This window comes from Tenrec ecaudatus, chromosome 16 (assembly GCF_050624435.1).
Source record: "Tenrec ecaudatus isolate mTenEca1 chromosome 16, mTenEca1.hap1, whole genome shotgun sequence".
Lineage (NCBI taxonomy): Eukaryota > Metazoa > Chordata > Mammalia > Afrosoricida > Tenrecidae > Tenrec > Tenrec ecaudatus.
This window is the reverse complement of record NC_134545.1, coordinates 16,140,394-16,152,578: the sequence shown is the minus strand read 5'-3', so window position 1 is coordinate 16,152,578 and position 12,185 is coordinate 16,140,394. Positions and strand designations below refer to the sequence as shown.

At 50.6% G+C, this 12,185-nt stretch overlaps 1 protein-coding gene across 5 annotated transcripts in view; it reads right to left on the bottom strand.

The window, feature by feature from the left end:
- The window catches only part of HECTD4 (HECT domain E3 ubiquitin protein ligase 4), a 181,802-nt gene that overhangs the window by 37,425 nt on the left and 132,192 nt on the right, over positions 1-12,185 (bottom strand). For all 5 annotated transcript variants that reach the window (XM_075534534.1, XM_075534535.1, XM_075534536.1 and 2 more), the window contains exons 39-45: positions 9,581-9,783; positions 8,773-8,908; positions 7,842-8,024; positions 7,201-7,365; positions 6,598-6,767; positions 5,552-5,667; positions 216-319 (exon numbers count right to left, since the gene is read on the bottom strand). In XM_075534534.1, the coding sequence (XP_075390649.1) occupies positions 216-319; positions 5,552-5,667; positions 6,598-6,767; positions 7,201-7,365; positions 7,842-8,024; positions 8,773-8,908; positions 9,581-9,783 (1,077 nt within the window). The remainder of the gene's footprint in view (positions 1-215; positions 320-5,551; positions 5,668-6,597; positions 6,768-7,200; positions 7,366-7,841; positions 8,025-8,772; positions 8,909-9,580; positions 9,784-12,185) is intronic.

The following is a 12,185-nucleotide window of genomic DNA, read 5'->3' as shown; positions in this document are numbered from 1 at the left end:
ACAGCAGCAGCACCAACGGCCTGATTGAGGGGCTCTGCTGCCATCCTCCAAGTCAGGAAGGTCCAGCTAGTGCCTCTGCTGCCCAGACACTGGGCGGGGCTGCCGCTCAGACAGAGGCTTTGCAAACCCTTGCTCCCTGCTACCACCATGATGCACCAGCCTGGACTCTCCACCTTGCCAGCAGGAGGTGTGGCCCATGCCAAGGGAAGGCTCACCTGTCTCCGGTCGGCCTGCAGTGGGGGGGGCGGCGGCCGAGCACAGTCCCGGTAGAGCATCCTCAGCCGTTCGCACTGCACTTCCACGACTGCAAGGCGCTCTCCTGGCAGGGCACACACAGAGTCCGTGAACAACTACTGCCCAGGTCAACGCAGTTTCGTGCACTTGGTGAAATGAGTCTGCGTTTTAGAAAAGAGCCAATGCCCTGAGCCCGCGCCGGCTCCCAGAGGAAGCTCAGCAGCACAGCTAGAGAGTCCAGGTGCTGAGCGCCGCCCCCTCACCGGGCAGTGAGCGCTCATTGCCACTCCGTGGTCACGCTGTTACCACGGGCATGCCTAGTGCCTCTGCCTCCCAGGCCGCGCGACGATGAAATGGATGACAGCACTCAGAACCCTGCGCCAACTCTCTGGAAGGCCAGTGAATCACACCTAGTAAGTGAAAGCTATCGTCCCTATCCTCTAATAGCTAGAAGCATTTTTCTCATTATCTAAACGGATTTTTTTTAATTTAATTTTTTTTTCTAAACGCATTTTTAAAATAGAACAAAACCTGTTGAACATGTCCTATGAGCAAGGCTAAACGTTAGCTAAAACAAAAAAACATCAGGAGTCCAATCTCCTGCCCCAATAGCAGGGAGAAAACACACACACACACACACACACACACACACACACGTTGCCAGGCTATACTGTATGATACCAGGATGAAGGCACAGCACAGGTACACAGCAATCTAGCAGAGCTTAATGGAGGCAGTGCTAACTTAGATCCTAGGATAGGCTAGGATGTCAGTGAGCAGAGGAGAAAGGGGCTTCTGGGGCTAGAATTAGTCACGTGTAAGCTGTCTGAGGAGCGTCTGGTACCATATGCAAAAATTAACGCCCCAAACCTACATGTCAGACAGCTTAAATTCTAGAACTATTAGAAGAAAACACAGGTGTAAATCATCAAAAATCACCACACGAATCATGAAGCCGTTTAAGGGCAGAGAAAAGGTGAGAGAGTGACTAAAGAGCGAATGGCATGAGAAAGAACAAGTGAAACAGATAAGAGGGTAAAACTAAAATTGACGAGGGAAATCAAAGATCGCCATTTGTAATACTTTCTGGAAATGGTGTCACTAATATATTAGAGGGCTGCTAATCTAATTGTGGACAATTTCATGTCGGGTTCAATTATATCCTTGGGGACAAAGGGTACATTTAACTTCAAAATCTCCCGGCAAACTACCAATTTACAGGAAATAGGGAAAAATAACATGTCAAATGACACCAGGGGGATATGATCGGCCAAAAAAAAATATCCTTCAATAGATCATAAGCGAAAACGAGAGACTGATGGGGAAACTACAGGCCTGAAAGACAAAACAAGTTGTGGAAACTAGAGTCCAGACCCTCAACAAGCTAAACCGTAAGCTGCAAAACACCAGGTTCAGAACAGACGGATCCTCTTCCTGGTGGAACTCCTCTCTGTACTCCTTCCTAGCCCCCATACTAGGACCCATAATTTTAGTTATAATTTTGCTCTTAATTGCCCCTTGTCTCATCCAGCTCCTGCAAAACCGACTCCGCAAAATCACCCGTATAGCAGTCCACCAGATGATACTACAGCAATACCAGCCTCTCCACCCTATGCCAGGCCAGGCATTCCAGTACTCTGCCTAAAATCCCCTCCCTGGTATGAGTTGGTTGTCCTTGTGTCCACAGGAAGAAGTTACAGAAGAGACTGACTCCGCCCCTTTTCACTATAAAGCAGAGTTGGGTATGCCTGGTCTTGGCAAAAGGAAATCCATTTTGAATCCGGTGCCTTCAGCTTGGCTCTCAGAATTCAACTCTCATAGACCTCCCTCTCACTGATCTCCCCCTCCCCTGCTCAACCTTCAAATTCCTGGAGCTGGCTCGTCCAGGAGCCAGAATGTTTTCTGAAGATAAGCACACTCCACTCTACCCGTCCTTGGCATATACATAAGGTTAAAGACCTTCTCCCTTCTGAAGCACCTGTGTGCACAGATCCTCCCCAGCTTGGACCCTTCCCAGCTGTGCCTGCCAGCAGGGGTATAAAAACGCAGCCTAAATTCCCCACGGCGCAGTTTCAAAGGCTGAATTCCCTGAGTTGCTGAATCTGCCCGCAAGCCTCCCTCCCAATAAAGCCTGCTTCTAAACTTTGCTGAGTGGATCTTTGGTTCTGTTTCATGCCCCAAAAATCCTTACACAAGTAACAATGTATGGACTTCATGTGGATCCTGGTTCACATGAACAGATATAAAGAAAATGTGACATTTATAAGCAAGTTAGGAATTTGACCATCGACTGGGTACTTAGTCGTGTTGATGCGAGGTGCTTCAAGTTGGCTCTGGTTCACTGGGTCACTCTGGGTGCAACGGGATGGAAGTCTGTGCGGTCATGCCCCACCATCACAATTGGTATGCCTGAGCCCATTGTTGCAGCTGCTGTGCCGGTCCATCTTCCTGAAGGTCTCTCCCTCTCTCTCTCTTGCTGACTCTCTACTTTACCAAGCATGATGTCTTTCCCAGGGATGGTACCTCCTGCAACATTGTCCAAAGCATGTGGGACTCACTCTCAGCATCCTTAATTCTAATGAGCATTCTGACTGACCTCTGACCGGTGCAGACTTACTTGCCCTTCTGGCAGGCCCGGCATATATTCAGCATTTCATCTTCCAAAACCAGAAGTCATCAAAGTCATCGCGTCTTTGGTCTTTGTGGCTCGCTGTCCAGCTTCCGCATGCATATGAGGGGATCAAAACATTACCCAAGGCTCGGGTCAGGGGCACCTTGGCCTTCAAAGACACATCTTTGTTGCTAACATAACACATTAAAGAGATCTTTTACAGTGTAGATATAAGGCCAAGCAAGAAGAATCTGGATTTCTTGACTGCCGTTTCCATGATCGCTCATTATTGATCGAGGTAAAAACGAAAACCTTGACAACTTCTATTCTTCCTCTGTTTCTCATGATGTGGCCTCGTGGGGCGAGTGCGACCAGGGCTGAAGGCTGTAAGTGCCGTACGTCCTCTCTTGTGCTCAGCAGGCACAGTTGTGTCATGTGCTCGCTGCAGACTGTTGGCGAGCCTTCCTCCAATCCCGATCCAGCAGCCCGAGCTTCTCCGATCACGTGCTCCGCATACTGCCGAGTAAGCACAGTGAAAGGATACGACTCTGAGACGTACCTTTCTGGGTCTTAAACTGTGCGGCATCACCGCCTCTACAGGTTCTGCAGGCGCACAAGGGCGTGTTCTGGAATCCCCATTCCCCGCAATGTTCTCGTGGTTTGTTGTCATCCACAGAGTCCGTGAAACAGGAAAACATCTGCCTGGTATCCCCTGCTTTTAGCCAAGAGCCATCTGCTATCAGCAACAATACTCTTTGTTTCATGTCTTCTTCTGAACCAGGTTTGAGTTTTTGGTAGTTCCATGCGGATATCCTGCTACAACCATGTTTGGACTATCTTCAGCAACATTTCACTTGCATAGGCCATGTTACTGACATTGCTCGACAATTTCCACATTCAATGGAGTCACCCTTGCTTGTAATGGACGTGATATGGATCCCTTCTTCCCAGTGTCTTTGTAGAAACTAGAGGGTACCTCCTGCCTTCACCTGGTGTTCTGTCAATGCACGGAGACCTTTTTCCCTCCTGGCTTTACTGCAGCGTGAACTTGACCCTTCAATACTTCCTTCAGTTCTTCCTACACTTCAGTAAATGGCAAAACATCATCTCTCTGTCTCTCTGGTTTTTTTTGGGGGGCACAGTGACTCCATGTCTTCCTTTGGAAGAGTCTTCTTTCGCTACTTCCTGCATCGTTCAGTCTTCTGCCCGTGGAATCCGTCAACATTGCAGCTGAGGCTTGAATGTTTTCTTCAGCTTGCTGCTTGAGAAAATGCCGAGCATGTCTGCCCTTGTGGCTTTCTACCTTCAGGTCTTTTCACACTTCGCTCTACGACTGTTTTTTCTTGCGCTGTCCTTGGAATCTTCTGTTCGGCTCTTTTACTTCATCACTTCTTCCTTTCGTCTTAGCTTTTTTATGTTCTTGAGAAGTTTCCCCAAAGGGGTGACACTACCCCTTGGGTGGGGGTGGGGGTGCTAAAACAATCCAGGTTGGCTGCAAAAGCAAAATCCTCTGTTTTATCCTGGATTATGAGCTATACTACAAAGGGGTTTAGCTGCCAGGAGGGGGCACTGCGTATGTGTATGTATGCTTATCAAATTTATATATAATGTGTTTTTTACATTTTATATGAATATGTACACACAGATACTTTGTTTCGTTTTTCTAAAATGGTAAGTCAAGTAATCTTGGGCACCTATGCCCTAGAGCAAGTTTCAGAGGTTCTTCTGAGATCCATTCTGAATTTTTCTTTCTTTCCTGATTACTAACGACCTTTTGTTCTCACCCCACAAGTTTGGTCCTTTGGCCACTTGTGGTCAATGCTTCAGCTCAATTCCTGAGAGAGTCTCTGAATTCAGGTGGAATAAAAAAAATTAAGTTTGGATTTTGGCTTTTGTGAACTTACTTGAATTTTAATACCATTCACAGAATTATTAGCAATTTTTAGATGTGAGAAAAGTGTTACGGCCTTTTTTAAGAGTTTTTACTTTTTAAAGATCTATACCAAAAAATGTATTGATGAAATAATATCTAGGATTTGCCTAAATACAATCCACCGGGTTGCAACACAGGTGAAGCAGGATTGGCTATGAGTTCTTTTTGGTGGTTTTCCTTTTTTTTAATTTAAGTTTTTACTGTGACATGGGGATGGGGTAGGAGGGAGAAATTGTGTTACATTTCAGGCCAGCAACTCTGCATTCAACAGTTCAAACCCTCATCCACCACTAGGAGTGAGCCGAGTTGTCTTTTTTAAAACTGGATGGTGGAGACAAGGGTCTCTATGTTGTGTGTGTCTGCAGGGGGAGCTCACTACCTAGTCTTTCCAATTCTGTCTTTGGCTGAAGTGTTCCATACACACACACACACACACACACACACACAGAACCCCAAGGACAGGTGCTAATGTGTATGGCATCACTAAGAACAGCTCATCAAGAGCTTTAACAGAGGTACAAAGCCCACCAATGAACATTTTTTGGTCCTCAAGTTCAGTTGAAAAGCATGGATTTCATAGCTCGGGTACACTGTGCGTGTTTCAGTCACATCTCTACGTCTGAGTTGAGAGTGAGTTTTGTGAAACGCTCTCTGCTGTGTGCAGCGTTTCCGGGTGCACGTCTACGAGGACATCGGGTGGGGCGGTGTCTAATGGTTAGTGTTCTGACGAAACTCGGTACAATCCGATGCTGAGGAGAATCACAGGTACTCACCAGCACTGCATTCCTGGGCTACTAGGTTAAGAACCTCCACCGCGGCCGGGCACTGCTGTATAAATTCTTCACAAAACAAGCTGTCTTCTAGAAGCTGGGCCATGACCAGACATGCTCTTAAGGTGAAAAGAGTGACAACGTTTCCAAGTCGTCAGTGTTCCATTCCCCAAAATTCAAACAAACAAATAGACAAAGCAGAACAAACCCCATTTCAATCCATTTTGTTCCCGGATTTACTGGCTTCAACTTCCAAAGACTTCTGTCTTTTCTGTGCCAGATTGGCTCAGAGCTGCTTTATGGAGACCTTCTCTCATCCCACCCACGCCCACGGACGTGGCCTGGGCAATCAGGAAAGGCACCAGATGGCTGCCATCACCACCAGAGGGGACTGAGGCAGCAGGTGAGAAACACGCAGCTTCTCTGCAGTGCTTTGCCTAAAGCAGGCTCCACGGGCAAGAGGCGCCAAACGCTGGGGAAGTTGTCCTATTGCACCTGATTCAGAATCCTTATCGGAACTTTCTGGAAAGCCCCAGGGTCTCACGAGAGACTGGCTACTGCTGTTGGGTGGTTAACAGACAACTGCAGGTGCCAGGAAAGAGGCGTTTTCTCTGCAATGTCAACCTCTATGAGCATGCCTTAGGGTTGCCATCCTCAGCGTGGAAAAGGATGAACCGGCATGTTTGAATGGTCCTGCAAAGAGGCAAGGCTTCGTGGCAGAGGAATGGCGGGGGGAGAGCGCAGTCCTGCTGGCCCACGTAACGAAGGAACCGCCTAATGCCTGTGCAGCAGGTCTTGCATTCCAGTGGTTCGTGGCTCTTCTTGGGCCAACGACCATGCTTTGTTGGCGAGTACGGAGACTGGGGAGGCAGCATGCTGAGGGGCACACGCTGGCCGACAGGGAGTTTCTATTGCACAGCTCTGCATGAGCGCAATGCTGGGGAACCGCTCGCTCTGGGGTGGCGGCCACCCTCCCGCCCACCCGAGGACTCTGCCTCTGTGAGGTCCCACCTCCGGGGCACGGGAGGAGACTTGGAGGTGACGCTCACCTGGTCCTTATTTCAGCCAGGAGCCGCACGACTGCCATCACAGGAGCCGACCCATCTCCTGTTGCAGGAAGTGACGTGTGAATAGAGAGACTTCCCTCCTGAGGAAGCAACATGGACTGGACTGCCTGTACTACCTTCTCAGTAATGGACAGTTTATGAAGAGGCAAGGCCTGGTGGCGGTGGGCGGAGGTGGGGGGCATGGCAAAAAGTTAAATTCAAGTCGTTAGTTGAAAAGAAATACAGCGGACGTTGATTATATTAACCGGAGTTAATTCACAAATGATTCAGTTAAAGAAAAATACACAGACAGCAGGCAAATCCCCACCCAGAACATTGCAAACCAAAGCAAATACAATCTCCTGGTAGGACTTCCTGCCTCAGGAACAAATGACCTTTGTCAAGGAGTGAAAGCTCCCACCCAAAGGTTACGAGGAAGCTCTGATCACAGATAAGGCAGTATCATCATGAATGCACAAGTGCGCGTCCCAGGGAACACTGAAGTCAACCAAGTGAGCGTCTGCGCGTCTGCACGCGCTCGCTGCTCACGGCTGGGTGGTTACCGTCTGCAGAGTCACGGTGTGATGCGTTTAAAGATCACCTTACCTCGGATCTCGGCACACAAAGTCTAGACAACGGAATAGTCAGCGTGTCTGCTGCTTGCGAAGTCTTTCTGCAGTCTATGGGCGGGACTCTGACCGTGGCTATACCTTCCTGCTCGTTGATGGAGGCCACCACGCCGACGCTCCCTGACACGCCTCTGCCTAGAACCTGCAGACGGAGACGGGAGGAGGTGAAGACACCGCCTTCAGCTCGGAGGGCACAAGCAGCGGGCCCAGGGCATGTACTACGGTCAGGGCCAGGGTCATCGTCTCTTAGGGTGCCGACACCGAGCCCTGGTGCTGACACAGAACGGGCCCTCACACCCCAAGGTCAGGTCATCGCAACAGCCTAATGAGGTCAAACATGCCATTCAAAGACACGAGCGGCAGGACAGATGTCACTGTGGAGTTGCGCTCAACCTGACAGCATCACTGGACCACAGCAGCAGCAGTAGTACTGCATTGACACTACGTGGCGGGACCCTGCAGCTCAGAGTTTGGGAGTCTGATTTAGCTGGAAGGCATGGATTTCTCAGTCTACAGCGGTGGCCAGGACCTTGCCTGACAGGTGACCAATCAATCCATGGTCATGTACATGCGGGGAGAGAGCCGGGAGCTGGGGAGAGAGTTCAGCCGGTCAGTTACCTGGACCTCGGACCCTATCTTGATGGTCTCCTTGAAGCCGCCCAAGGCGCACAGGGCAGCGACAGCCTGCCGGGCAATTCTCTGCAGTTTGGCGAGCTTGCGGCCACTGCTGCTGCCGTTTTCCAGAATGCTCTCTGCATACTTCCCCAACTGCGGGATGTACATCAGGGCTCGGGACAGCACCTAGGTGGGGGAAGCAGCCCATGGACTTGATGTGGCAGACGTGGTTGCTGGGACAGCACTGGGGCTTAGAGATGGAAGGGCTCTGGGGTCCAGTCAGAGCCGTGTGGGCCGTCGTCGGCCTCTATGGGCTGAAACACTTAGAGATGCCCAACCTCAAAGTGCAAGTGCACCCAGCAGAGTGTTCACAACCTCCCCACAACGAAGCCACCGTTTGTCTGAAGGGGAGTCTCCACAGGGTTTGGCTGACATCTCAGTACCCAATTACCCTTAGGGCAGGAATGAAATTCACTGGAAGAATGATGGCAGGCAAGGCGGGATTGACCGTTTCCGGGTTCTGGGCCTGCCGTCTGTCATGACGAGGCAGCCTGGGTGGAGTCAATCACACTGAGATAGCCCTCAGGACCGAGGCGAGTGTACTTTAAAAATCCATACACCAAGCTCGTGGGGCTACCTAATGCAGAACCCCTCTAACTCCAGCAAGAGGAAGAAGCAAGGACGGTCACCCTGTCCTCAAGGGCACCATCCTGTCGTCGTCTGCAAAATCAGGACGGGGGCAACGGAATGGAGCCGAAACTGCTCCATCAAGGGCTACATCCCGGGGAAGCAGAATGAATGGGCACACCTGGCCGACTATGGGCATCTCTCCTCATGAAAGGGCCCCCTGCCGGGCTTGACAACTCAAATGCTAGGCTAGAATGTGAGCTGCCTCCTCCCGGGCACATCCACCCGGGCAGCAGCGCGCACCGACCTTCTCTGCCGTGGTGGTCCATATCTGGGCGGCATTGGACTCTGGGGCCATTAACAAGCTGTGCAGCAAGGCGATCACTTCGGCAGCCATGCTGTTGGCCACGTGCCCGCTGATGAAGGGTCGCACAGGGTCCGTCCTGCAAGTGTCCACACGGCAAAGTGTTGGTGCCTGGTGGCTGACACCAAGGCAGAGGGCCGCCTTTCAGGGTTACCCCAGAGGAAAGAGATTCTGTTTGTACCAGGCAGCATGGACTGCATTGACCAAGATGAAGTGAAAGTAAACTACCCCCGCGCGGGGGGTGTCGGGAAGTTCCCGGACACAACGGACTGAACTTTCTTATCCAACAGGCCATGAAGAGCCTGCGCTGGGCCTGCTCCGGGCTTGCAAATAGAAACCACATGGCACAAGCTTCCCAGAGGCCTCTCTTACTCATCCCTTCCAGCCCTACAAAGACGCTCATGTGTGCAGTTGGAGCAGTGGAGACAGCTATTTGAAAGAAGTAAAAGTAGCAGAACCAGAGTTTACTGAAAAATGACTTGTCAATGGCATCCTGGGAGTAGACTTTCTAGAAAACAACAACAAAACAAAACAATGCTCAGGTTGTAAGGGCCCAGCATCTCTCCACTCTTAGATTGGCCCCTCAGGTCTACCTACGGGAGTACTACTCCAAGTCCCTGCCGCTCCACCTGGAGAGAAAGTCCTACCACAGATGTGCACGGGATGCCTCTAGTCCCCATTTTTAGCAGGCCAAGGGGATGGTATAAAAGTAAAAGCCTCCAACCAGCCCTTGCCCTGTGAGCGGCTGTACCTGGCAAGCTCCGAGTTCCTTTCACGGCAAATGGAGGTTTGGGCGGTCTTCTTCTTGTCCCCTGTGGACAGTCCGCTCACTGTCTCCGGGTTGACTGACTCGATCGGCGGCCCAACGCTGACAATGAGGCCTGACTGCGCCCACTTGGTGGCCTTCCGGAGAGCAGCGACTGCCTCTTCTGTGATCACCTCACAACAGCCACCCTGGGGATCGGTGTGAACATGGACAGGTCAGTGTCTCTGCTTTTGAGTAAACGTTGACTGTTCTCCACCCCCCTACCTCCCCGTTATAATGGACTATTTGCTTTAGAAGCCAAGCCAGGATTTGGCTGAAAGAAAACTTTCAGGCAGGATTGGCTTCAACTCCAAGGTAAAAGCGTTTCTTAGAGCCATACTCTGGGGGGGGGGGGGTGTTCCTCTAGGGGGTTCAGCAAGCCTGGTCTTTATCAGGAGTTTGAGTTTTGCTCTGCATATCTCTCCCATTCTAGCCAGAGCCTCTACTGTGTCCCTGCAGAGTGGCCGCTGGGCACTGTAGAGTTCTGGCCTCAGGAGGGAGGATCAGGTGGGCAGCCAGTCTTGTGGGCTAGCTGCTTTTGGGGGTCTCTGTTTCCTTCACTCTCTTTTGCTCCAGATGGGAAGAGACTGATCATTGTATTTTAGGTGGTAAGAACCCAGACACTACTCAGCAAGCCAGACTGTGGAGCATTCTCTTTACGTGCACACTCTATGCGCCCAGGAGTCTGTGGTCTGAAGCCCTTTAAACTTATCAGCCAATCCCACGAGGTAGCCGCCATGGCTAGGATAGCCTCTAGGTGCGTTGGCATCTATGAGTATGAATCCACACGTGGCGCACGCACATGCCTGTGTCTACAAACACACTTGAGATACACATACACGTGCACTCACATAGACCTCCATGACACAGGTAGCACACATAGCTGCCTTTGCGACTCATATTCTCAGTTGCCGACTAGGGTAGCTGCAGATTGATTTGTGGGAGAACACTGACCAAGCTGGTCCTCTCAGTGTCTTCAGTTATGGGGTCAGGCTGTACTGACTTTCCCCACGACTGCTCCTTCCCTTCCCCAGCGCCAGAAAGAACAGCTGTCTCGTACCTAGCAAAGAGTGAGCCCTGGTGGTGTAGTGGGTGACGAGTGCGGCTATTAACCACAGGGTTGGCAGTTCAAAACCACCAGCCATGCAATGGGAGGAAGACGAGGCTTTCTATTTCGTAGAGTTACCAGCTGGGAGTCCCACAGGGGAAGTTCTACTCTGTCCTAGGGACATTTTGACTCATAATCAACTGGATGGCAGTGAGTTTGGCTTGGATGAACTGGCAAATGACTCCTCCTCCCAAGTGCTAACACTTCTGAAAATGTGTCCCTCCTCCACCATCACCAATTACCAAGGCGAGCCAGGCTCATTTTCTGAAATGCAAACAATGAAGTGTTATATATATGGAAAGTTTCACTTCCGTAAGCACCCCAGGCTCTGATCTATTGCTTTTTCCACACTCATTCGAACACACATAGCCCTGGGTCACCGTCTAGACCAGCGGTTCTCAACCTGTGGGTCATAACCCCTTGGGGGTTGAACAACCCTTTCACAGGGGTCGCCCAATTCATCACAGTAGCAAAATTTCAGTGATGAAGAAGCAATGAAAATAATTTTGTGGTTGGGGGGGTCATCACCACCTGAGGACCTGCATGAAAGGGTCGCAGCCTGAGGAAGGTGGAGGACCACTGCTCTAGACAGACTGGGATGTGCTTTTATCAGTTACCAATAGTGCATGACCACTATTCCGTATCACTCTGTTTAAATCTACCTCATTATTTTTCAGAGTTGCACAATATCTCACTATAGGAATGTAACCATTTCTTTAACCAATCCTCTGTTCATGGGTACATGCTGAATTAGACGCGATGAATACGGCCCTTCTGTGAGAAAGACTAATTGTGGATTTCATACGCCTGTGGCTGTGGTCCCACTGAGGAGGGCATTATCTGCTAACAGGAGGGAGACGAGACTGAGTTCTGACCTTAGTGGAAGGTGTGACTCAGACAACACTCTTTGTTTGATGGTTGTCTTAGTGACTACCCTTACCGTGGATGGAAGGGATTACACGCTACAGCGGAGGGAGAAAGAACGCGGTTTCTGGAGTGGGCTGGGAAGCCTGCTCATTAAGATTAGTAGGAGCCAGTGCCCACTGGAAACATCTCGCCACAGCCTATGTGCCTAAAACAGACGCAGGCCAGGGGTGGAGAACAGAGCATGGCATTTGGGTGAAGATTGATCGCACGTTCCCTGCATGGATCTGGCAAGAAGGTGTGGAAGAGTCTGACAGGATTCGCCTGTGCGTCCCTGTGACCCTCCTGCTTCCTATAGAGAGAGCCGAACGAAGAAGCACGGGCGGGAGCTGAGCTCACCACTGGCAAGAGCCGGTGCGGAGCAGGTCCTCCAATCTCAGCATCTTGCTGAACCCTGCCAGACAGTCAGATTTTTTTAACTGAACTGCATCCACAACCACGTGAGAGCTTTCCTCTGACTGAGTTTCGTGGGACATTGCAGCAATCACAGACCCCAAAGACTGAGGCAGTAACTCCAGG